Raw genomic sequence first — 27,847 nt, forward strand, 5'->3', positions numbered from 1 at the left:
TAAGTTTTAGATTGAGGGGGGTCCAAGAACTGCCCGATGACCCCCCCCCCCCCCCGTTTGACAATCCTCGGCTCTCCCACAGAACTATATGGAGGGAGCGTGGCGGCCTCCGCTTCAAGCGGGGGTCGTGACGCATTCCTGTGCTAGCGCACGGGGGCTCCAAACAGGAGATTGCGGTTGGCCCCAGCGCTCGGACCATCCGGCAATCAAAAACTTATCCTCTATCCTTTGGTTAGGGGATAAGTTTTGGACATGAAACGTATCCTTTAAGTCTGATTGGTAGGCGTTTTGAGAGTCAGACCCCGACTGCCTTTAGTGGTAGGCCATTATTCAGGTCCTGAAAACCACCCTTTTGAATGTATTAGATTAAAGCGCATCTGTTACCTAAACTGATCCCTGTAATGTGGGTCCATAAGAACATTCTCCTCACTGTGGTGTCCTAATGTACATTTATTTCATATTGTGGTGGCCAAAATAAGCAAAAAAGGGACATTGTAGGTCAGTTACCAGTGACAAGGAGGCGGGGACTGCAGGTTGCAGCTGCCCCAATCCGATATGCCTTTCCCCCAGGTATAACTGGCATTTAATTAGCACACAGGGCTACTCAGCCGGCAGCAGCCCAGTGTGTGCAGTCTGAGAGTGCACCGTGCAAGCGCATGCACAGACTGCACGCAAAGAGCTGCAGCTGGCTAAGTAGCCCTGTGTTTCAATGAAAGTCAGGTGACATCTGGGAGAAAGGTGTGTCAGTCCAGCACAGTTCTGCACCCACTGGTCATAACACAATGAGGAGAATGTGCTTATGGGCCTACGTTAAAGGAGTCAGTTTAGGTGACAGATGTGCTTTATGACAATAATGTATGACAATAATTAATACTGTCTCCTAATAATCCAGTCTTGTAGACATAAAAAACATTTAAAAAATGGTAAAATTCCTTAAATTTACTTTATGAGCAAGGCTGCCTTCAAGAGAGGAAATCTTCTCGCTTTTCTGATCTATTCTGTATAGTAAATTGTCCTTTTCTTTGTCCAACTCTGAAATGGTTTTCTGCAGTATTGTAATTTCTTCCTTCTGGAAAAGGTTTTGGTTTGACTGTTCATCTTAAAATGAGAAACTCAGTAGTGAATTAGACAATAAGGCGCATTAAAACAGCAGTGAGCAGCAAACATTTGGAAACATTAGATTAGGCGAGGTTAACATCCTATTTCGGCATCCCGTTAAATTCCTTTTTTTTTTTTTTTTTTTTTTAACCTTTAATAACAACATACATTTTTAACAGGAAACAGGGGAAGATTTTTAAAATCAGCTTCCCACTTTTGGACAGATCTGTGATTCCAGTCTGTGTCTGTTTTTATCCATATACAAACGGATCAGTTTTTATATTTTTGGAGGTGTAAAAGTCAATCACAACTTGTATTACGAATATAGATGTCAAACAGAGTAGGGCAAGAGGATGCAAATCCTGTAGGATCTTGTACAAGAATCTCTAATATCTACAAGATGGAGTGAGAATATGGCCATTAGTATAATAACTTTGTATTAGATGTGTGCGAAAACTGGGGATCATTAAAAAAAAGTACTAGGAGGAAATCTACACAAACACAAGAACACATAAAGGGTATGTTCATATAGTTATAAAACCAACATGGTTTTACAAGTTTTTGTTTGTTTTAGTTTTTACAGGCGTTTTTGGATGCTTTTTTCATCCAAATGGAACTGCTATGAAAAAGCAACATGTTACTTGCATTGCAGCACTGATTTCCATCACTGTTTTTATGCAGTTTTGAGCATTTCCCACTGAAGTCAATGGGAGCTGAAAACAATGCATTTTTAGGGTGCTTTAAAGGTTTGTTTTGAGGAGGGTTTCTTTTCCACGTACCAACATACCCTTACTTCATGCCGATGGTGCCCTAGATTAGATTTCAACCCTGGACTCCAGTGCTGCAAGGTGATAACAGCCACTGTGTTGCCGCACTCAATATGAATAAAGGAAATCAATTATGTCGGCACCATTAACCTGAGATATGACTGTGGCTCTAGTGGCCTTTACTATATAACCTACCTAATTTATTCTCTAGCCTGACAATTTTCTCCTGTGCCAACTGCAGTTCATTCAGCTTCAGGGAAAGTCGACGCTGAGCCTCATCTAGGGAATGTTCTGTTTTGTTATTCAGGGATCTGAAATGTAAATAATCCATAAATGTAAATCAAAAATCATCAATTGCATAGAACAGCAAACTTTACAGGTTCATTCATACAAACGTTTTTACTGCCAAGAACCCAGCTGGGGCTGAGCAGGAGTGTGCATCGCCATTTAAATCTTTTGGGGCCAGACACTAAGCAGTGATCTATACAGATAGCTGCTTACTGAGGGAGGACATCAGTCAAAATGATGGGTGTTTAGCTCTTCTATGGGGACTAACACTTACCCGTCCCTGTTACTGGCCTTGTTCTAGCATCCTTAGTTGCACCATGTTCCCTAAAGGCTGCAGTACAGGACACAGCCAGGAGTGGGAGTGAGGAGGAGTGAGTGTCAAGGCAATCTTCCCCTCTGCACTAAAGGCTATGGCTAGCGTGTCTGGTTGTGCATTGCCAGACGAACCTGGACTTGCCAGGCCGCTAGCGCTAATACCCATTATTCCAGTACCCACAGCCACAGGAGTACTAGGAATAGCCGGGTATTGGTAGGCTCAGAGCATGAAAAAATGTCATCCCAGGTTTGGGGCGGTATCAGGCTGGTATTAGGCTGGAAAGGGCCAAAATAAATGACTCTCCCACCCTGGTAGAAATAGGCTGCTGCGGCTTTTACCTGGCTGTTCAAGGAATAAAAGTAGGCCCACACATTTTTGTTTGTTTAAAATAAAATACATAAATAAATAATTTTTAAATCAGTGGGATATCCTGTCTTTTCTTTAACGAGCCAGTAATAAAAATAAAAAAACAAGCAGTAGCAGTCTAGTACTATCAGATTGGAATGGGCCATTTATTTTGGTTCTTCCAACCTTAATAATACCAGCCAGCTACCACTCCAGACCCATTATTTTGACAGGTGTTCTGCTTCTCTTCAGTAAGCAGCGATCTTTAAAGAGTCTAAGCAGTTTAGGCTGCTGGAGTCCAACGGGTTATTAAATCACCATGTGATCTCATGAAGGGAACTGAAGTGATAAGACTCTTCAAAGCAATGTAAACACCATTAGAAAATCATTTGTGTGGAGCAAAATTAAAGGGGTATTCCAGGATTTTTTTTTTCATTTGACTATGCTACAGGGGCTGTAAAGTTAGTGTCGTTCATAATATAGTGTCTGTACCTGTGTGTGATGGTTTTCTCACAATTCTTCTGTGATTTTCACCCCAATATTTATCTTTAACAGCATATAAAATGACTGCTGTCTCGGATTTTTCCCAGGTTGCAATGCGGCCGAGACCTGACTCACTAGTCAGCTGATGACAGGAAGCCTGTCTGCTTCAATGGGTGGAGGGATAGCTTGGTGGGGGGGAGAGCTCAATCTGCAACTAATGCAACAGCAGTAGGCACCCTGATTGAACACCACAGGTCTTTTGAATGGATGCAGCTCATTTATGTTTCAATCGGTGGGGTGGCTGATTTGTGGGAGGGAGGAAAATGGAATTATGGTATTTGTAGTAAAAAAAAAGAAAATTGAAACAGGAAATACTAGTTCACAAAAATCTAGCCACAGAATTATGGTAATCTCACAACATAGCCATTTAGCCCCAAGACAAGCACAGATCCTTCCTAAGCATGTCCATTACTGTCTGCCAGGTACGTACTAAAATCACCTTATGGTGGATAACCCCTTTAATATGGTCATGCCTGCCACATCAGCTAAAACAGGTAAGAACAAGGCATGCACAAGAACCTCTACATTTATAATAACAACAGCCTATGCTGCACTATATATGCAAAAAAAAAAAAAAAAATCCCAGAATGCTTCTTCAAGTATTAGTAGATAAAACATACCTCAGTGAATCACATTCAGATCTCTGTAGCCTCAACTCATTTTCAGATTCAGCTGCTCTTCTGCTCAGTATTTTTAATTCATTTTCCAGAGATGATACTGTGTCCTTCATTAGGGACAACGCAGACTTCTGGTCCAAGCGTTCACTTTCTATCTGTATGAGATATTTAAGAAACTCTGCTTAGTAATGCAACAGATACACTTAGGAGCAACTGTGAACATATAATGTGAAGTACAGAATTTAAGGTTTCTTAGTTTTTAATTTTCACCAGGTAAGTCAAATAACATGTTATAATATAGGTTGTTACATTTAGTTTGATAACATTCATGTACAATTTGTTCTCCAGAATAAAACATTCATAATGGAAATATGTATTATTTATTTTTCTGTATACTTTATACTGTAAATTTTTGTATTGATCTTTTTAATTTTTAATTTAGTCTTAGTACAGTACTTGAATATGTGATAATATGATTGCTTCTTTATTGTACAACTATACTTCAGTGTATTATACCTGTCAGTGTTATACGAACAGTCAACCTACCAGGCCCTGCCTTAGGCAATGCCTAATAGGCTATGGTGGGCAATCCCTGCCAGGCATCCTGTTATTCACCGCTGCTTCAAGGGCCTGTATTCCTACAGCAGTCCCACTCTTGTTCCGTAGGGTGCACACACTGCCTCCTGTCTCTATAAAAAGGACAGTGCGCACACCCATAAAATGTCTCCTTTCTGCTGTTCCCATGCCTTCCCAAAAACCTCTATATGTCAGTTCTGCCCACTCCCTCATGCCTGCACATCATATTAGATTTATGTGCTATCCTGTGTATCCCATTCCTGGCCCCTTCCTGTTTCTCGGACTGCACTGGTGCTAGCTGGTTTGCTGGGCCACTACTATCAGTACTGGGACTACGCTCAGAAAGCAATCGGTTAGCCTCTAGAGCAGAGACCAGCTTTTACATCCCGGAGCGGGATAAAGGGTGAAAACCTAGAGGGTACCTAGACTCCATTCCTGCACGTGGCTCAAAGCCAAATAGGTTCGGTAGCACCGGTTGCCTGTTACGGCTCATATACATGATAGACCTGGGAGCACTCAAAGTGGCACTCACCTGGTGAATTAAAAACGACCAAGCTTTAATAGTACATATTAAAACATGCCCAGGAGCAGAACAGAGAGTTAGTGGTCTGGACATGTTTATATTAACAAGGTGAGTGTCACTTCTTTTTCTTTGTGTGTAATGTGTTGCTGAACATATCTTGCCCCGTTATGCTGTGCGTTTTGTTTCTTTACCTCCCTGCTTTCTTTCTACCACTGTTGCATTATTTTGTGATTATGGTGTTTGCAATTTATATATTTATAGCAATGGTGTCTGCCCTAGCATTTCTCTCAGCCTAATGTTTTTTGTCAGGCCCTGGGCTGACATGTTTGCATGCTCCTTTACATATTGGTTAAATAATTGCTGCAAAGTATACTTTAAAAAACAAAATATATAGATAGAGAGAGAGAATTATTGTGTTACGGCGATATAATTGTATCTTTGTAAATGCTGTAAAATGGTTACACAGATGACTTTTAGGTTCTTACTATTTGAAGTGATGATTGCAACTCCTCAATTTTCTGCTCCAGATGAGCTCTGTCACCTATAGCTGTTTCTTGTGAAATCTGAATTGACATAGAAAGAAAGGACTTGAAACAGTTTGACTTCAAAGCTGAAAAATCTCACAACAAACCATGAAGAGGTTTTCCCATGTATGCTATTTAGGTCACACTGATTTCATATGCCATAAACATCTGATCGGAGGTGAAAAAATGTATTTTCCTTGTGGTTATGAGCCCCTTGTATGAAAGGTGAGCCCCCTACCTCTAGCACCTTCTCCCCTCTTGTGAGCAGGGCACAAGCTTCTGTTACCTGCAGGTATACATGCAGCTAGTCAATTGCTGACAGGGTGGGAGAGAAGCGGGACATTCCCTCATGATTACAGTGGACTTATATATATGAGTGAACTGTATTCTTATAGATCCATTTAACATATTGATTACAGTCTCTACTACAGTAGGTGTAACCAGGATATAAAGGGGGGGGGGGGGCAGATCAGTTGCTCTACATGCCATTACAGGTGGGCTAAAAAGAATAGATAGAAAGATATTCATTAGATGAGAAAGCTGTAGATATGCATGGATGGGTAAGAGAAAAAAGAGAATGGGGGGCTCACCAATAAAGTAACAACTGGGGTGCTACTATCAGCAAAGAATTGCGATATAGCAGAGTAGGAAAGGAAAAATCTGTAATAAGTGCACACCCAATACAGGGAAATATACGCAAAAAATTATAGCTTTATTACACATACACATGTATGAACAAATAAATCATAAAGAGACACAAAGACATTTAAAACCAATTAAAAAGCTCAAGAAACGAGCATAGCACTACATGGGTAGGGGCCATGAACCCCCTGAACCCTATCCCGCCCTGCAAAATAATACAGAATAACACAAAGCTGCTGCCCAAGGTGCACATGCATATAAGTGATGAATTCAAGTATACAGGATATTCAAGGTGCACAAGAAGTATAAATACAATAAGAACAAGAGTGGCAAACCACAAATGGAGGAGCAGCAGCAGCAATAATAGGAAGGTAATTCAGGGCGGGATGCCAGAACCCCACGCGTTCCGTCACTCTGAGGCGACTTCCTCAGGGGTGTAGTGCCATAATGCCCCTGGTCTCTATATATATATAGTCATAATAGTAATCATAAATACCTGACAGGTGGAGTGCCCGCTAAACTCCACACATGGCGTAGGACACACTAAGTCCGGCATGTATTTGCGCTATTACGTGCAAGTGTTTCTGCCCTGATGGAGGTGCTTGTGCGCATGTGCCCGAAGCGTCTATTCCGCCCGCAGCTACCGTCACGTTGGACGACAATGTGCGCATGCGTCAGCCACGCTATCATAGCATGTGACGCATAACGTAATGGTGGGTCACGTGACTCGCAACGGGTCACGTAGACCCATCCTGTGATCACCTGAGCGGACTAACAATGTTGTGCCAGCGCAGTGCGAAATAAACAATTATACGTAGGTATAGAATATAATGATATGTGGAATAAGAAGGCAAACAATTATATTAGCAATACTAGCAGTGCTTGCACGGGAATGAAAACCATGCCCATTGATGTGGGAATCAATGTGAATGTGGACTGATATATGGGAATCAATGTGGATATGGGCTGATGTATAGTAAGAATATAAACGAACTGTGTATCATGTGCCATGCATATATGTGCTTAAAGGGGTTCTACCATGGAAAACTTTTTTTTAAATCAACTGGTGCCAGAAAGTTAAACAGATTTGTAAATCACTTCTATTAAAAAAATCTTAATCCTTCAAGTACTTTTTAGGGGCTGTATACTAAAGAGAAATCCAAAAAGAAATGCATTTCCTCTGATGTCCTGACCACAGTGCTCTCTGCTGTCCATTTTAGGAACTGTCCAGAGAAGCATATGTTTGCTATGGGGATTTTCTCCAGTTCCTAAAATGGACAGCAGAGGTCAGCAGAGAGCACTGTGGTCAGGACATCACAGGAAATGCATTTCTTTTTTGGATTTCTCTTTAGTATACAGCCCCTAAAAAGTACTGGAAGGATTAAGATTTTTTAATAGAAGTAATTTACAAATCTGTTTAACTTTCTGGCACCAGTTGATTTAAAAAAAAAAAGTTTTCCACGGTAGTACCCCTTTAAATGTGCAATTAATACGGTGAATATAAATATATTGCAAATTATGTATATTATGTAAATAAATATTATAAATATAAAATAATTGTGAAAAATTAGAAAGTATGTAGAAAAATGTGTAGTTATAATAGGAAATTGGTAACTTATTATTACTTATTTAATAATAAGCTAATTGCTCATAATATACTAAGGAGGCAATATGTAATATTACACGTTTTTAGTACATAACCTGCATATACCATTAAATAGTATACACATTATGCTTGTATATTGCTTTCTAGTCATTAGATTGATATTTACTTATTTATTTATTACTATTAATATATATATATATTTTTTTTCATATTCACTTTTTATTTATTTATTTTTTCCTATTATAACTGTACACGTTTTTCTAAATACTTTCTAATTTTTCACAATTATTTTATATTTACAATATTATTTATTTACATTATATACATAATTTGCAATATATTTATATACACCATATTAATTGCACATTTAAGCACATATGCGCATGGCACATGATACACAGTGGTTTTATTAATTTTATTTTTCCAATTCGTCTATATTCTTTCTATACATCAGCCCATATCCACATTGATTCCCATATATCAGTCCACATTCACATTGATTCCCACATCAATGGGCATGGTTTTCATTCCCGTGCAAGCACTGCTAGTATTGCTAATATAATGGTTTGCCTTCTTATTCCACATATGTGCCATTATATATAATGTCATTATATTCTATACCTACGTATAATTGTTCATTTCGCACTGCTCCGGCGCAACATTGTTAGTCCGCTCATGTGATCACAGGATGGGTCCACGTGACTCGTCACGTGACCCACCATTACGTTATGCGTCACACGCTATGATAGCGTGGCTGACGCATGCGCACATTGTCTTCCAACGTGACGGTAGCAGTGGGTGGAATAGACGCTTCGGGCGCATGCGCACAAGCACCTCCATCAGGGCAGAAACACTTGCACGTAATAGCGGAAGTACACGCCGGACTTGGCGTGTCCTGGGCCATGCGTGGAGTTTAGCGGGCACTCCACCTGTCAGGTATTTATGATTACTATATATATATATATATATATATATATATATATATATATATATATATATAGACCAGGGGCATTATGGCACTACACCCCTGAGGAAGTCACCTCAGAGTGATGGAACGCGTGGGGTTCTGGCATCCCGCCCTGCATTACCTTCCTATTATTGCTGCTGCTGCTCCTCCATTTGTGGTTTGCCACTCTTGTTCTTATTGTATTTATACTTCTTGTGCACCTTGAATATCCTGTATACTTGAATTCATCACTTATATGCATGTGCACCTTGGGCAGCAGCTTTGTGTTATTCTGTATTATTTTGCAGGGCGGGATAGGGTTCAGGGGGTTCATGTAGTGCTATGCTCGTTTCTTGAGCTTTTTAATTGGTTTTAAATGTCTTTGTGTCTCTTTATGATTTATTTGTTCATACATGTGTATGTGTAATAAAGCTATTATTGTTTGCGTATATTTCCCTGTATTGGGTGTGCACTTATTACAGCTTTTTCCTTTCCTACTCGGCTATAATGCATGGCTGGGTGGCACAATGGCTTGCACACAACTCTCTCCCTCCACATCTTACTAATTCATTTGTCACGTGCAAAAATAATTTTATGAAAGTCATATTAACTCTATTTATTCCTACAGATTGCAAATGGCGCTAAAAATGTTTTATTACTACTTTTAAACTGACAGAAGCCTAAAAGGTCAAATGTAAAAAATATGATTTAAAAAAGAGTTTCCTTTACCTTTACTCGTTCTCTCAAGCTGTCTCGCTCTGTGGTCATGCGGCGTAAATCGGATATGGCACTTTCTCTTTCACTCTCCACGCGTTTCAAAATCGCTTGAGCTGTTAAACTGGCTTTGGGGGTCTTTGGAGATCGCAGGAGTTCTCTTCGAAGCTGGGTTATTTCATGCTGGGCCTAACAAAAATATTTAAAAAACTAAAAAACAAGGAAAAATTGCATGCATCTTCTGTAGCTTTACACAGAATACTTTACTTTCACAAATGCCAGAAGCCTAGCAAATAAAATGGGGGAGCATGAGGCCTTGATACTGGAGGAACATATTGATATAGTTGGGGTCACTGAGACATGGCTGGACTCCTCGCATGACTGGGCCGTTAATCTGCAGGGGTTTACATTGTTTCGCAAGGATAGAATGAACAGAAAAGGTGGTGGAGTCTGTCTGTATGTAAGAAGTGGTATGAAAGTCAATGTGAACGATGCCATAGTGTGTGATGATTCTGAGGAGGTGGAATCACTGTGGGTAGAATTACAAAAGGAGGGAAATACTGAAAAAATAATATTTGGTGTAATCTACAGACCCCCTAATATCACTGAAGAGATAGAAGGTCGGCTGTATAAACAAATAGAGAGGGCCGCCCGGGCAGGTACAGTGGTAATAATGGGAGATTTTAACTATCCAGATATAGATTGGGGCCGGGGGTTGGCTAAAACTACAAAGGGGAGAAAATTCCTAAATTTATTGCAGGATAATTTTATGGGCCAGTTTGTGGAGGACCCAACAAGAAGTGATGCCTTGTTGGATCTGATCATTTCCAACAACGCAGAGCTGGTTGGTAATGTAACTGTGAGGGAAAACCTTGGTAATAGCGACCACAATATAGTTACTTTTGACTTAAAATGTAGAAAACAAAGACAGACGGGGAAAGCAAAAACATATAACTTTAAAAAGGCAAACTTCCCTGGGTTGAGGGCTGCACTACAGGACATAGACTGGGGGGAGGTGTTCTCAAATACTGATACAGAAGGTAAATGGGACATCTTTAAATCAACTCTAAATAACTATACAGCTAAATATATACCAAAGGGGAACAAATATAAACGATTAAAACTAAATCCTACATGGCTGACAAATGAGGTTAAAAGAGCAATAAACAACAAAAAAATAGCCTTCAAAAAATACAAATCTGATGGGTCAGCTATAACATTTAAACAGTACAAGGAGCTTAATAAAATCTGTAAAAATGTAATAAAAACAGCAAAAATTCAAAATGAGAGACAGGTGGCCGAAGAAAGCAAAACTAATCCTAAATATTTTTTTAGATATATAAATACAAAAAAACCAAGGACAGAGCATGTAGGACCCCTTAATAATGATAATGGGGAGGTTGTCACGGGCGATCAAGAGAAGGCGGAGCTACTGAATGGGTTCTTTAGTTCTGTATATACTAAGGAAGAAGGAGCTGACATTGGCCAGGTCAGTGCTGGTAACATTTCATATAATGTACTGAACTGGCTTAATGTAGAGATGGTACAAGGTAAGTTAAGTAAAGTAAATGTAAGCAAATCTCCAGGGCCGGATGGACTACACCCAAGATTTCTTAGAGAGGTAAGTTCAGTAATATCTGTACCCTTGTTCATGATATTTAGAGATTCTCTGGTGTCTGGTATTGTGCCAAGGGACTGGCGCAAGGCTAATGTGGTACCAATCTTCAAGAAGGGCTCTAGGTCTTCGCCAGGCAATTATAGACCGGTAAGTCTAACGTGCATTGTGGGTAAATTGTTTGAAGGACTTATAAGGGATTACATACAGGAATACATAGGGGATAATAGTATTATAAGTGATAGCCAGCATGGGTTTACTAAGGATAGAAGTTGTCAAACCAATCTAATTTGCTTTTATGAAGAGGTGAGTAGAAGCCTTGACAGAGGAATGGCTGTGGATATAGTGTTTCTGGATTTTGCCAAAGCGTTTGATACTGTCCCTCACAGACATCTGACAGGTAAGTTAAGGTCCTTGGGCTTGGAAACTTTAGTTTGTAACTGGATTGAACACTGGCTCATGGATCGTACCCAGAGAGTGGTGGTAAATGATTCGTACTCTGATTGGTCCCCGGTTATTAGTGGTGTACCCCAAGGTTCAGTACTGGGCCCGCTGCTGTTTAATTTATTTATCAATGATATAGAGGATGGCATTAACAGCTCTGTTTCTATCTTTGCAGATGACACCAAGCTTTGTAGCACGGTACAGTCTATAGAGGATGTGCATAAGTTACAAGATGACTTGGATAGACTAAGTGTCTGGGCATCCACTTGGCAAATGAGGTTCAATGTGGATAAATGTAAAGTTATGCATCTGGGTACTAATAACCTGCATGCGTCGTATGTCTTAGGGGGGATTAAACTGGCAGAGTCACTGGTAGAGAAGGATCTGGGTGTACTTGTAGATCACAGACTACAAAATAGCATGCAATGTCAGGCTGCTGCTTCCAAAGCCAGCAGGATATTGTCATGTATCAAAAGAGGCATGGACTCAAGGGACAGGGACATAATACTCCCCCTTTATAAAGCATTGGTACGGCCTCACCTGGAATATGCTGTTCAGTTTTGGTCGCCTGTTCATAAAAGGGACACTGCAGAGTTGGAAAGGGTGCAGAGACGCGCGACTAAACTAATATGGGGCATGGAACATCTTAGCTATGAGGAGCGATTAAAGGAGTTACAATTGTTTAGTCTTGAGAAGAGATGTTTAAGGGGGGATATGATAAACGTATATAAGTATATTAATGGCCCATACAAAAAATATGGAGAAAAACTGTTCCAGGTTAAACCCCCCCAAAGGACGAGGGGGCACTCCCTCCGTCTGGAGAAGAAAAGGTTTAGTCTACAGGGGCGGCACGCCTTCTTTACCGTGAGGACTGTGAATTTATGGAACGGTCTACCTCAGGAACTGGTCACAGCAGGAACAATTAACAGCTTTAAAACAGGGTTAGATACATTCCTGGAACAAAATAACATTAAAGCTTATGCAGAATTATAAAACTACATCCCTTTCCCTTATCCCCTTACATCCTTCCCTTCAATCCCCTGGTTGGACTTGATGGACGTATGTCTTTTTTCAACCATACTAACTATGTAACTATGTAACTTTAGAAGGATAAATCTTTCCTACAATTTCCATAAAAAACACATGAGAGGAGAGTGGAACTTTTTTTTTTCTATTAGTTACAATATTCAGTAAATGGAGCAGGTTTTTGGTGATTATTTAATTTATGTCTTTCTTATGTTTAATGCTGCTAAATGCAACCATTCCTTCAAACAAACCGTAATCATTTAAAATAGTTTCAGTAGAGATTGAGAACTCTATTTACTTCTGTGGAATATAAATGAGATGTAGTATTTACCCTTTCATAAAGAACGTTTGTTTTGTCTCGCTCTGATGTCAGAACTTTGACGTTGGCCTGGATTTCTGCCATGTGACGCTCATACTTTGCAAGCATATTCTGCAGCTCATCACGTTCCCGGATGATCTTCTTGCTATCTGAGTCCAACTGTAAAATTGGAGGAATTTAACACATTAGAAACATTCATACTCAAAATTACTGACAATGGTAAATAAAAGCTATTATGAGTATGTATACTCCTTTCAAACCTGCTGCAACCCTTGACTAAGATCTATGCATAATAGAGCTCCCCGCCCAATTACTGTCAAAAGGATTGTGAATGTGTATGACAGTTTCTATAAATGGGTGACTTTCAATTGCACTACAAGTTAATCATGTTCATCATCATCCTCTTACATGATTTGACCATTGACATCACAGTCAATCTGACTGCTTATTTTAGTTATCTATGGCCAGCACAAGCTGTCACAAACCTGTCCAACGATTAGGACTAATATTATTTTTTTAATCCCATTAGTTGGTGGGCAACCGTGTAATACATGACAACGATAAAATCCTCTACAGTAAGACAAGCTCTCTGCAGCAACTCTCACTCTAGCTAATAGGGCGTCCTAAGAAGGGGCCCACCAATTGTGAGACAGAGACAATATGAAGTGGCTTTTAACAATCAGCAGTTAAAGGAGGAGTTCAGTAAAATATAACTTCTAAAGCATAGGGAATAAATTATAGATCGTGGCGGGGGGGGGGGGGGTCCTGACTGCTGGGACCCCCTACACTCTCGTGAATGGGACCCCCACGGTCTGACGCGGCCATTCTGACGCCTGCAAGAAGCCACGGCCCACATGCCCCCTCCATGTACCTCTATGATGCCTGTAAATATCAAGGACACCTATTTTCTCTTCGTCCACCGGCTACTGACTGACAGCTGTCTATCTATTCTGTGTGTAGGCACAAAGCTGTCAGTCAGCAATTGATGACCAGAGGGTGCAGCACAGTGCTTATTCTTCTGCATATCAGGAGAATAGCTGCTTTGTATATTGTAAGTAAATCATTCTGTTCAGTGTCTTTAGTTTATGCTGTCATAAGATAGGGCAGCATAGATCTAGTAAAAGGTTCCCTTTAAGCTTAAAGGGGTACTCCACTGGAAAAGTGGTGCCAGAAAGATAAACAGATTTGTAAATGACTTTTCTTAAATATTCTTAATCCTTTCATTACTTTATCCACAGGAAGTTATTTTCTTTTTGAATTTCCTTTCTGCCTGACCACAGTGCTCTCTGCTGACACCTCTGTCCATTTTAGGAACTGTCCAGAGTAGGAGCAAATCCCCATAGAAACCCTATCCTGCTATGAACAGTTCATAAAATGGATAGAGGTGTCGGCAGAGAGCATTGTGGTCAGGCAGAAAGGAAATTCAAAAAGAAAAGAACATCCTGTGGATCATAACAGCAGCTGATAAGTGCTGGAAGGATTAAGATTTTTAATATAAATAATTTACAAATCTGTTAACATTTCTGGCACCAGTTGATCTTAAAAAAACAAAAAATGTTTTCCAGTGGAGTACCCCTTTAAAGGGGAAAAATGTGATGGGACCATACCTTAAAGTAAATCTGTCATCAGTATCACCCGCACTAATCTGTCATATAGGCTTGTAGTGCGGGTGATACTGATCAAAATGGTACTTACAATGTCCTGAATGGCCCAGCCGTTGCGCCGTTATCACTGTTTTTCTTTTTATGTAAATGAGGTCCTTGGGGCATGGGTGGAGCTAGGACCGGAGCTCCGAGCACCCCACGTGATCTTATGCCAGGCGGACACTCTGCCCGGCTCATCAATATGCACAGCCTCCCTCCCCCTGCTCTCGCGGCAGGTTTTCACCACGGTGCATGCGCCTCATGAGGCTGAAACTGACGCCGTTTCTGGGTGTACTCTGGTAGCAGCGCATGTGCCCTGCTGCAAGAGCAGAGAGGGAGGCTGTTCATATTGATGAGCCGGCAGAAGATCACATGGGGTGCCCGGAGCTCTGGTCCTAGCTCTGCCCATGCCCCAAGAACCTAATTTACATAATAAGAAAAATAGCGATAACAGCGCAACGGCTGGGCCATTCAGGACAATGTAAGTATCATTTTGATCAGTATCACCCGCACTAAAAGCCTGTATGTCAGGTTAGTGCGGGTGATACTGATGACAGATTTGCTTTAAGTCCCGAACCTCAATGACGGCTTCCTTATAATGAATGGCAGATTGCGATGAGTGCAGGAACAGTCTTTTTTACACATGAGGTGTGTAAATTACTTCTAGATAAAAATCTTAATCCTTCCAGTACTTATCAGCTGCTGTATGCTGCAGAGGAAATTGTATAGTTCTTTTCTGTCTGACCACAGTGCTCTCTGCTGGTCCTTAACAGGTTAATAAATCTAACAAGCTTAATACCAGCAGGATTTTACTAAAGACTGGCATGTAAAACTTTGGTCTTAGTAGGTTCCCCCGTTTGCATATAACTTTTTTCTTATTCTCATATTATATTAGGTTTCTGATAAATAAGCTTCTTCAGAAATTGTCAGACCCTATATTTGACTTCACCATAGCAATACTTACCCAGGAAGGACTACGGCTTGGACTGCTGCTACGACCTCGAAGCATCTTCCTCAGACGTTCTGATTCTCTCTTGTAGTGATCCCTCTCTTCTTCCAGACTCTTTACAAATGAGTCAAGTTTAGATGGAGATGTTGTTTTACCCTTTTCATTTGCTAAAACACTCTTCTTCTCTAGAAAATTGAGGGGAAATGTAAGTTTTAATAAAATCCTACACAAAATCATACAAATGATATTACACCATATTACACTTTGTTTACTATAGTTCGGAACCTAATAGGGTTTTAAAAAAAAGAAAAAAAAAGAAAAAGAGAAACAGTGGATAGTGAGGACAACCCCTTTCAAAATGAGGTCACGATGTTGCTGTGAACGAAGCGAAACAGATTTAAAATATGCGAACAATTCCTTGCCACAATATCAAGACATTTACACTTTAATTACAAACATAGATATAGTCTCAAAGGAATCAAGGTGTTGCAACAGCGTGTAAGCATTTCAGCATATGCATCTGCATGAATGCCCAAGTGTATACAAGATCAAGTTGTAAAAACCCCAAGTAGAATTGCTGCTTAAAGCTTATGCTGCAACAGTTTTAGGAAAAAAGATATGTAATCTGCACAGCAATTCTAATAGTTTATATGATATCATTATATCTATAGGCTCTATGGCAAGAAGCATTATAAGCCTTTAAGTATAAATGCAGTGTTTTCCAAACAACGTGTCTCCAGTTGTTGCAAAACTGCAACTCCCAGCAGGAAATGTAGTGAATTTAAAGCAGGAAATGCATTAATCGCATGAGTAAGCAGATGCAATATTGTAAATGCTATCTCTTTAAGGGGCGACCGCTGGGTGGTAGGCAGATCATTCTGCAGGGAAGTGCAATTTTGCTGGAGACACCCTGGTTAGAAAACACTAGTCTATTGTTTACAGGACAGCATGGAAGCCAGCTCAGGTGTGCTTCAATGGGTGGTGTGGTTGATGTGTGGGAGGGAGAAAGGTGACACACTTACAAACAAAGAATCCTAAGACTTGTTGTTGGAGGGAGGGAACTCGAACAGGAAATAGCCATTTTACAAAAAGATAGCTGCAGCATTATGGTAATGTCACAAAATAGCCATTTAGCTCCAATACAAGCACTGATCCTTCCTAAGCATGTCCATTTACTGTCTGACAGGTAAGTGCTTAAATCACCTTATGGCAATGCAATATAAATGCAATATAGTGATGATTTACCTAATCACAAGAACTGGCAGCATCATAGAAATCTATGATGGTTCTAGTTCAGGTTACGTAATCAGAATGGGATTTGTGACATAATACCGACATATAAATGCATCTGTATTAGGCTCATCTAAACCGGCCTAAAACTTGGGAATTCTGTACCACATTGCTATTATCCAAGTGTTGAGAGAACCAGAACTGCAAATATGAAAGATTTGTAAGGTTGGTCTAAATAATATGTTAAAGTGGTTATCCAAATTAAAAAAAATTGTAGTCCAATATTGTTATAAAATAATAAATAAACTGTTTTATTCGTATTGCGTCCAGTGCCACTGTTCTGATTCTTGCTGCTAGCTTTGTTTACATGCCTGATGCCAACCCTAAAGCCAATTACTGGCCTCAGTAGTCTTGTGCTGTATCCTGTGACTGGTTGTAGGGATGATGTGGATAAATGAGCACATCATCATTGTAGACATGTAAAACATAGCTGGCGGAGAGGACCAAGGTAGCAGTGCAATAATAAAACAAGGGAGTATAGTGATTTTTTTTTATAATTTGGACAATTCCTTTAATTTAAGGTTATATTTAAATAAAACTACATAGAGAAAAATTATAGGAACATGTAAAGTAATGTAATCATATCATTCTCTGAAACTTCAATATTTAGATTTTACACATTACAGGAGAAACAAATGAGCGTTCAATGACAAAAATACCAGCTTTCTCAAGTTTTTCAACTTTCTTGCTGAGTCTGTTGTTGTCTTCCTGCAGTTGGTCTAAAAGAAGGTTTATGGCCCTGGTCTCCTGTGTTTTTTCCTCCAGTTCACTTGCATCTTTTTCTAATTGTTCTTTGGCAATGTTAGCTTCCTGGTTATGAAGAAACATCATCATCATCTTTTATATTTACCACAGTAGATATACAATGCTATAGCATGCATTAAGGATATGACTACATTCACACACAGCTTTTTTGTACCTCATTTTCATGCATAAAATCTCCAAAAACAGCATTTTTTTTCTGTCAGGAGTAAAGGGATACTCCGCTTTTTTTTTTTTTTTTTTTTAATCAACTGGTTCCAGAAAGTTAAACAGATTTGTAAATTACTTCTATTAAAAAAATCTTAATCCTTCCAGTACTTCTAAGCTTCTGTATGATCCACAGGAAGTTCTTTTCTTTTTGAATTTCTTCTCTGTCTGACCACAGTGCTCGCTGCTGACACCTCTGTTCATGTCAGGAACTGTCCAGAGTAGGAGCAAATCCCCATAGCAAACCTATCCTGCTCTGGACAGTTCCTGACATGGACACAGGTGTCAGCAGAGAGCACTGTGGCCAGACAGAAAGGAAATTCAAAAATAAAAGAACTTCCTGTGGAGTCTTTATACATAAAGTATTACTATACAATCATGAAAAGTTTATATATATATATATATATATATATATATATATATATATATATATATATATATATACCCCAACCAAAGCGAAGACACAGCAAACTGCAGCGGTGTATGGGTGAACAAAGTGGCTAAAAGTTTATTGCACCAAGTACATGCAATGTTTCAGCCAAATGGCCATTCTCAACCATAACAAAACATACAAAATACCCTTCTTAAATACCCCTTTGTATGTTTTGTTATGCTTGAGAAAGGCCATTTGGCTGAAACATTGCATGGTCTTGGTGCAATAAACTTTTAGCCACTTTGTTCACCCATACACCGCTGCAGTTTGCTGTGTCTTCGCTTTGGTTGGAATTTGCTTTATCCGGTGGTGGCACACTGGTTGGACACTTGCAGACGCACTGGGATTCTTGAGTGCTGACTCCTTACTCTATATATATATATATATATATATATATATATATATATATATATACACACATACACACACACACACACACACATATATCTATATATTAGTCTCTACTCACTGATTTTAGATTTTTTACTGTGACCTCCAAATTATCAATAGTTTTCTGTTGTTGTCTTAATTCACTCTGAAAGTACAAGATATGAAATTATTGTCAGGTTAGTGAAATCAAATATTTCAACATGAGAATCACAGCTGATCCTTCATCTTATCAAAGCAGTTCTATTCCTTCTACTTTAGTTTCACCAGAGTTATCTCCGATCTCGGCCGCTGCCAACAGGCATCAGCTGTAGTATGCCCACTATATATAGAGCAGGCTCAGCTACTAAGCCTGCACCATATTTACAGAGCGTACATCCAACGCACTGTATATGCATGGCTGATGTCAGTAGGAGATTCTGGGCATATTTACACATACTTACACTGGCAGAAAACAGCTGCAGCACAAAAGATATATGTAAATACAGTAACCATAAGGCAAGCCAAGGGCTCCTTATGAATGTACCCTACGGCATTCAGTAGCTTAAATTTGTCACTCAAAGTGGGTACGATGGAGATATGATAGAATGTAGCTTTTTAGATCCTCTTAATAGTGGTAGATCTGTGGCATAAAACAGCTTAATGAGTGAACATGACCTTGACAGTATTTTGTGTAGATCACTGCTATATACACTGCTCAAAACCATTTAAACCACACAATGTAACTCCAAGTCAAACGTCTGTGAAATCACACTGTCCACTCAGGAAGCAACACTGATTGACAATCAATTTCACATGCTGTTGTGCAAATGGAACAGACAACAGGTTGAAATTATAGGCAATTAGCAAGACACACCCAATAAAGGAGTAGTTCTGCAGGTGGGGACCACAGACCACTTCTCAGTTCCTATGCTTCCAGGAGTTGGCAGATACTTTAGTCCAGGTCTGGGAGGACATCCCTCAGGAGACCATCCGCTACCTCATCAGGAGCAAGTCCAGGAGTTGTAGGGAGGTCCTACGGGCACGTGGAGGCCACACACACTACTGAGCCTCATTTTGACTTGTTTTAAGGACATTACATCAAAGTTGGATCAGCCTGTAGTGTGGTTTTCCACTTTGATTTTGAGTGTGCCTCCATATCCAGACCTCCATGAGTTGATAAATTTGATTTTATGGCAGACAGGAGGCTCGTATCAATTGCATATTCTTTCTTTAATATGCCCAATAGCAGAAAAAACAAATGTAACATGAATGTAAAATGGAAGAAAAAAGATGCAGGTCACCTAGCAACCTGACCGCACCCCTTCCAACATCTCCACCAATCCCATCCGGGCTTGCTCCATAAAAGACAGTGTAGCCTCCGCCTCCTCCTCTTTCTTTCTGCTCAATAGACAGATAAGTACCATTGTGATAACTGTATGTTAAGCTATTCATTGTTCACTGTTTCTGTATAGACTTATATAACTCTTTCCTTGGGAACAGCTGGGAGTCTTATTCCCACTCCCTTATTCCCATTACCTTTTTGTTTCTACATTCTTTCCTGTATTTTTTCTTATATATATACATATATTCTCCTGGGTGCTGGAGTAGATACTGCATACGCCCGCACCCTCTGTTTTTTTTTCGTTACCTGATAATTCAGAGCGCTGCCCCGCTTCACTGTAATGTCCACACTCTAGTCCTGTTCCCTATTTTTTCCACTCTGTCGGACGGCCGCCATCTCCGGTGACATCACCCTTCTTCTTCAGTTGTTGCGCCGCCCATCTTCTCCGCTGCCAGCGCGCGCTTCCATCTCTTCAGGAGCGCGGCTGATATCGCGAGATTTCGGGCGGACGAACGCCACGCCCACCCCACCCCTAGTGCGGCGCTCGCGTCGGGATTCGCAGAGGATCGGAGGACTTGTGTTTCCCCTCACACTGTTCCTCCTGCTCTAAGCTGATCACTTTAGTTTCTGCCTAGGCTCTGCGCAGTTCCCCTCCTTTTACTTGTGACCTACATCGTTCCACATGTATATATAGGGAGACATACTCATTTGTATAGGTATATATATGTATATAATATACATATATATATATATACATGCATTTATGTGTACATTTATTTGTGTATATATTTTTTCTTAATGTGTATATATTTATACCATATTAATAAATTTATACTTATTCTATACATATTATATTCTCTCTCCACAGTCCCGAGTTTTTGCTGTAGTTTTATCTACGTTCAGTAGCTACTATGACAGACGGAAAAATGGATTTGACCATGGGGGAGGGCCCCAACGGCTCGCATGACCAGGATCGCATGTCCGCTGAACAAATTCAGCAACTGGTCCACAGGTCGGTACATACTGCCCTTGCAGCCGCCATGACAACGGTTAATGATACCATTACCCGATCTGTATCTATGGCCATATCTCAATCGCGCCAAGACGCACCTATCCCACCAGCTTTAGTGCTGGCAGGCTCCTCAGAGCAGACTCACTCTTCTGGCTCATTGAGACCCGGGAAGTCGGCCCGGAAGAGTCACCATTGTACCGACACAGCGACCTCTGCTATGTTGCCAACCCCATTGAGTGGTGGCCACTCTCTTGCAGCTGACCCTTTGCCTGAGGGCAGCAACCCGTTTACGGGCAAAAGACCCTCCGCCCGGGAGGAAGTTGATACTAACCGGGTTAAACGGTCCGCCAAGCGGATTAAGCCTGATTCCTATGTGGATAGATCGGATTCAGAGTCCGAATCTGTTTCAGATGATTCTGAACACTCCGCTTTCGATAGCGGGGAGGATGACGGTTGTGATGAAGATGAGGTTCAACCCTCTGGTTCTTCTCACAATGATGACGTTTCCGTCAACGCTGTTCTGGACTCTCAGGGAGTCCCCTTCTTCGACCCGGAGGCTATCAAGCATCCGCGGTCAGGTGAGTGGACACCGATCCCTCAGGTCGCTAAATACATTGAGGCTTGGTTGAGAAAACCCCTGGACAGGGGTAACAGGAACAAGCTCAGGTCTGAGTGTCCCCGTCCTTCGGTCGCCAATAAGGTGGCAGTGACCCCAGAACTCGATCCGATCTTGGTGAAATACCTGTTGAAATCGGGCAAAAACCCTAGTAAGGGATTGGATAGGTCCTTCAAATCGGTGCAGGATAAACTGCTTGATTTATTAGGTCCGTTAACAAAGATTCTGAACATGGCGGAACAGGCGGTGGCCGCGGGTACGCAAGTGGACGCGGAAGTTCTGAGAGGTTGGGCTCTCAGAGCCACGTGCCTGCTTGGTAATGCCAACACGGCCATGTCATCTGAGAGACGACGTTCTGTTTTGATGAGATTGGATCCTCAGTTGACCCATCTTGCGACAGAGGAACCAGGCCCATCTGCGGAGGGCCTTCTCTTCGGAGATTCGCTCATCAAGAACATTAATTCGTGGGTCTCTTTTCTAGCCTGGATAAGGCACAATCCTCTTTAAAGAAATCCGCAAAGGTTTTCGGGAAGGCTGGAAGGGGTAGGGGTCGCCCTTCCGGCCGAGGTGCCTATTTCAGACCCCACAATAGGGGTCCAGTGCAGTACGTACAAGAGAGGCCACAGGTGCAGGCGGTCGCCGCCACAGTTCCCGCTACTCCTTTCTTTCCATCCAGAAGTCGGCCCTGGAGGGCTCGGGGAGGTTCTCGAGGTTTCCCTAGAGGAAGATCCACAGGTAGGCCGAAGCAACATGCCGTTAACGAATATCCCTGTGGGGGGCAGACTGAGATATTTTTCCCACGCTTGGTCCCTGATTACATCAGACCCGTGGGTTCTGCAAACGGTGAGGGGATATGTTATAGAATTCGTAGCGCCCCCGCTGCAAACACGTCGACCAAGACGCATTGTTTTCTCAAACTCAGACAGAACCTTAATTCGCACCGAGATCACAGATCTCTATGCCAAGAACGCTATTTGTCCAGTAACGATGGACGAACCGGGTTTCCTCAGCAACATTTTTCTCGTAAAAAAGAAGGATGGAGGATACAGACCGGTTATAAACCTGAAAGGCTTAAACGAGTGCGTTTTATATCGCCATTTCAAAATGGAGGGCATTCATCTCCTAAGGGACCTGTTGCTCCAGAACGATTGGTTGGCAAAGATAGATTTGAAGGACGCGTACCTTACGGTACCAGTCCATCCTTCTTCCCGCCACTTTCTCCAGTTTCTGTGGGAAGGTCAGAAATGGGCGTTTACCTGCCTTCCGTTCGGTCTGTCATCGGCCCCTTGGTGCTTCACCAAGCTCATGAGACCGGTGGTGTCGGCGTTAAGAAGCCGGGGGGTCCGACTGATCATATATCTAGACGATATATTGATTATGGCCAGGTCAATGCATCAGACCCTGCTACATGTAGAGTGGACAATCACTCTTCTTACAGAGCTGGGATTCCTGGTCAACGAAAAGAAATCGGTGTTCAGACCAGCACGAATCATGGAGTTTCTGGGATTTCAGGTGGATACCCGATCGGCAACCTTGAGTTTGCCGAACAAGAAACTTGTGGTGCTGCGCAAGGAGATCAGATTGTTGCTCCGCAAACAATTGGTATCTCTTCGGGCGGTGGCCCGCATTGTGGGACTGTTGTCCTCTTCAGTTCAAGCGATTTTTCCGGCCCCCCTACATTACAGGGCGCTGCAGAGACTGAAGATCAGTCACTTGGCGGGTGGCCTAACGTACGCAGATCAGGTTCCACTGTCGCAGGAAGCTCGCGAGGAACTGTTATGGTGGCTCCGACACGTCCAGGACTGGAATGGAAGAACGATCTTCAATTCCAAGCCGGACATTATCCTGGAGTCGGACGCCAGCATGAGCGGATGGGGTGCCCGGTACGGGTCCTCGACTACAGGGGGCAAATGGTCCCCAGCAGAATCTCAGTTGCACATCAACTGCCTGGAACTACTCGCGGGTTCTTTTGCTCTCAAAAGCTTTGTGTCTCACAAGACAGATTGTTGCGTATTGTTACGCATGGACAGCATCACGGCAGTGCAGTACGTCAACCGTTTACGGGGCACGAAATCCCAGAGGTTGACGGACATTGCGAAGAAACTCTGGCTGTTTTGCCTGGGGAGGAATATACTTCTTCAAGCGGAGTATCTGCCAGGAGTATCCAACTCTGTGGCGGATTGGAACTCCAGACATTTGGTGGATGGCAGCGATTGGACACTGCACCTCACAGTTTTTCGTGCCCTCCAGGAATTATGGGGTCCTTTGACTCTGGATTTATTTGCGTCCCGACTCAACTATCGGATTCCCAGGTTCTTCAGTTGGAGGCCGGATCCGGAGGCACTGGCGACGGATGCGTTCAGACAGGTGTGGCCTCAGGACACGCTGTATGCGTTTCCACCGTTCACCATGATACCCAGAGTATTATGGCATGCGGAAGCACAGGGGGCGACTTTGGTGTTGATCACTCCATGGTGGCCGACCCAATCGTGGTTTCCTCAGATATTGGGGATGACCGTAGATTGTCCGAGGATTTGTCCCCTGTTCCCCGAATTACTTCGCAATCCATCAGGGGAATCGCATCCTCTGGTTTTGTCGGGTCAATTACCCTTAGTAGCCTGGCTGATTTCGGGTCGCCAGGAGTTGATAGACGACTATCACGGTCAACTAGAGACCTCATGTGCGAGGCTTGGGCTCCGGGTACCAGATCGGCTTACCGATCGGCCTGGGGACTATGGGTTCATTGGTGCTCACAACGGCAAATGGATCCCGTTCATGCCCCTGTGTACGGAGTGTTAAATTTTTTGTCGGAAGCGTTCGATGCTGGGAAGGCTTATAGAACCATTAATGTCTATAGGTCTGCGATTTCAGCACAACACATCCCGATGGATGGTGTACCGGTGGGACAACACCCAATGGTTTGCCGTCTTCTGAAGGGAATTAGGTTTAAACGTCCTCCGACTCCACGTTATTTAGCCACGTGGGATGTGTCAATGGTGCTCCGAATGTTTTCCTCTTGGGAGGATAACGGTTCGTTGTCACTCAAGCTTCTGTCATATAAAATGACTATGCTGTTGTGCCTGGTGTCTATTAAGCATGTTTCTGATGTGCGCGCTTTAGACATATCCAGGAGACAATTTACCCCTCATGGGGTGAATTTTTCTATTACTAGGCGTACTAAGACGAATTTGCGCACTGTGTTCTATCCGCTGTTTCCTTCTCATCCCAAACTATGTGTAGTGCGGTGTTTGAAGGAATATGAGATTAGAACGGCGTCATTTCGTGCTCCGCGTTTTTCTCAGTTATTGATTTCGTTTTGTACACCGTATCTTCCGGTTTCTTCCCCGACTCTGGCGCGTTGGGTGAAACTGACGATGGCTATGGCAGGAGTGGATGTGTCTCTATTCCGGGCACATTCTACCAGGGGGGCCATGGCTACTAAAGTAGCTCAGGCAGGAGGTTCTTTGTCTGATATTTTGAAAGCGGCGGATTGGTCTTCGGAGGAGACTTTCCGCAATTATTATTTTAGACCTGAATCTCATATAGCTATGTCAGTACTATAATGTTTGCCATGTTATATATATATTATTCCTTGCTTTGAACTTGCAATTGATACGAGCCTCCTGTCTGCCATAAAATTTAGGATTTTCCTAGTATATTGACGGAAAATATAGATTTTATAAAGACAGGAGGCGAGTATCATCCCACCCGATGTTTGGTGCCCTCCCTGTTATGGTGTGTTTTTTCTTTTTTCTAGGATACTAAGAGGATTGTCTGGCGGATCCGCGTGATGTGGGTCATCATCTTCAGTTTCTTCGGTTGAATGATCCGATGTTCTTTTGGAGATCACGATCAAGTTGGAACACGTGATGTTGTAGTTGCGTCTTCACTGTTCGGAGACGACTTCGGTGCTCGGCTGCGTTGGAATTATGGTTACAGTCCAGGTGTTTTCGGCATCAAGAAAGAGGAGGAGGCGGAGGCTACACTGTCTTTTATGGAGCAAGCCCGGATGGGATTGGTGGAGATGTTGGAAGGGGTGCGGTCAGGTTGTTAGGTGACCTGCATCTTTTTTCTTCCATTTTACATTCATGTTACATTTGTTTTTTCTGCTATTGGGCATATTAAAGAAAGAATATGCAATTGATACTCGCCTCCTGTCTTTATAAAATCTATATTTTCCGTCAATATACTAGGAAAATCCTAAATTTTCATTGATCATTTTTGAGTGATTTTGTTGTCAGCACATTCATCTATGTAAAGACGAAAGTATTTCATACGATTAGTTCATTCATTCAGATCTAGGATGTGTTATCTTAGTGTTCCCTTTATTTTTTTGAGCAGTGTATTTATTACTTTCTGAGGGAGCTTGAAAGCCCTTAAACAAATCGAAAAAAAAATACCTTTGCTTGTTCTAGTTCCTGTTCAGCGATATTTAGGGCTTGTTCCTTCTCTTTCTCCAGTTGCTCGGCTAGCTTGTCTATCTCGGTCAGTTCTCTGCAGAGCTGCTCATTCTTTTGAGTCAAGATATCAACTTCATTGCTCACAGCCTCTTTGTTTTCTGTAAGATGTACTACGTGCTGTTTAAGGGTCCGATTTGCAGACTGCAGTTCATCAATCTAGTCGGTAAAGCAACAGAAAAGGTCAGTTACGTCTATATACAGATACTGCAGCAGATGTGGTATCAGGATTGAAAACTGAAACAGTCATTGCAACCAGTCGCAATGCTGCATTCATTTTTCAAGCCGATATCTGATTGGTTGTAAAATCTTACAGTTCTAGTCTTACTTTGTTCCTTAACTCTTTGAGGAGAACATCCAGTTGGCACTAAACTGCATATCTTTTTAAACTCTGATATCTCAGCACTGGATTGGATGGATGTACAGATTCAGAGTCAAAAGCCCTTGACAGACATGCCCTTTCTTTATACCCTAAGGCTAGGTTCACACTACGGAATTTCAGCCTGAAATTCCGCTTTGAAATTGCAGACAGAAATTCTGCTTACTAAAATGTACAGGTGATTCAATGGGTTTTACGTTCACAAATTCACACTTCGTAATTTTTGCAGCAGAATTTGTGAGCAAAAAATTTGCTTTCAAATTTCCGCCTAAAGAATGGTGGTGCTCATTCTTCAGGCAGATCTACTCGTGGAAGACATTGCCGTCTATTGGGGACAGCAATGTCCACACTCTCTAGACAGAATTTTTCCATATGGAGATTCCATAGTGTGAACCAAGCCTAAAAGCTGCTGACAGGTCAACTTTAAAGGGCTATTTCAGGAATTTTTTTCATTTGACTATGCTACAGAAGCTGTAACATTAGTGTAGTTTATAATATAGTGTCTGTACCTGTGTGTGACGGTTCTCACAATTCTAAAGTGATTTTCACCCCAATATTTATTTTTACCAGCATACAAAATTACTGTTGTCTCAGATTTTTCCCAGGTTGCAATGCTGCCGAGACCTGACCTCACTAGTCAGCTGATCACAGGAAGCCTGTCTGCTTCAATGGCTGGAGCCATCGCTTGGTGGGAGAGAGATCAATCTGCAACTAATGCAACAGCTGTAGGCACCCTGATTGAAAACCACAGGTCTTTTGAATGGATGCAGTTCATTTATGTTTGGGTGGCTGATGTGTGGGAGGGAGGAAAATGGAATTATGGGATTTGTAGTCAAAAAAAGAAAAATTAAACAGGAAATACCAGTTCACAAAAAGCTAGTCACAGAGTTATGGTGATCTCACAACATAGCCATTTAGCCCCAAGACAAGCGCAGATCCTTCCTAAGCATGTCTATTACTGTCTGCCAGGTACTTACTAAAATCACCTTATGGTGGATAACCCCTTTAAAGAGTTATTCCCATTTCTACATTTATGCCATACCCCCAGTATACGCCATAAATGTCTGATCAGTGCAGGTAACAGAGGTGTGACCCACATCTCGAAGGCCCTTGTCACCTTCTGACCTGCATGCTGCCACCAGAGATGTTTTCAAAGCAGAATAGGCTGCTTTACACAATTTATGTAACTCCCATAGAAATGAATATGAGTTGCGTTAACAGCATAGCACCACTAGTTATGTTGCTTCTGTAACTTAGAAGTTGAGGAAACAATGTAGCTTCTAGGGCTATGCTGTTTGTGCAACTCCTGCTAATGTCAATGGGAATCATGCAAACTGCTAAATGTTTTGGATGTTTTTGGCTCTGTGATCAACTCCAATAGTCACAGACAAAATGGAAAGAGCTAGGGGACCCTTGATTTCAAGATAGGTGTGGGTTATCTTGAGATTTGAGGCATATTCTGTGGCTTTGTTACACCAA

At 41.8% G+C, this 27,847-nt stretch overlaps 1 protein-coding gene across 5 annotated transcripts in view; it reads right to left on the bottom strand.

Annotated features, from left to right (window-relative positions):
* Positions 1–27,847, bottom strand: part of TSGA10 (testis specific 10) — a 70,041-nt gene that overhangs the window by 26,760 nt on the left and 15,434 nt on the right. For all 5 annotated transcript variants that reach the window (XM_056555949.1, XM_056555947.1, XM_056555945.1 and 2 more), the window contains exons 2-11: positions 25,933–26,148; positions 18,663–18,728; positions 17,451–17,601; positions 15,517–15,686; positions 12,922–13,068; positions 9,521–9,694; positions 5,559–5,636; positions 3,978–4,129; positions 2,061–2,176; positions 944–1,098 (exon numbers count right to left, since the gene is read on the bottom strand). In XM_056555949.1, coding sequence (XP_056411924.1) covers positions 944–1,098; positions 2,061–2,176; positions 3,978–4,129; positions 5,559–5,636; positions 9,521–9,694; positions 12,922–13,068; positions 15,517–15,686; positions 17,451–17,601; positions 18,663–18,728; positions 25,933–26,148 — 1,425 coding nt within the window. The remainder of the gene's footprint in view (positions 1–943; positions 1,099–2,060; positions 2,177–3,977; positions 4,130–5,558; positions 5,637–9,520; positions 9,695–12,921; positions 13,069–15,516; positions 15,687–17,450; positions 17,602–18,662; positions 18,729–25,932; positions 26,149–27,847) is intronic.

The sequence above is a fragment of the Hyla sarda genome, chromosome 2 (genome assembly GCF_029499605.1).
Source record: "Hyla sarda isolate aHylSar1 chromosome 2, aHylSar1.hap1, whole genome shotgun sequence".
Lineage (NCBI taxonomy): Eukaryota > Metazoa > Chordata > Amphibia > Anura > Hylidae > Hyla > Hyla sarda.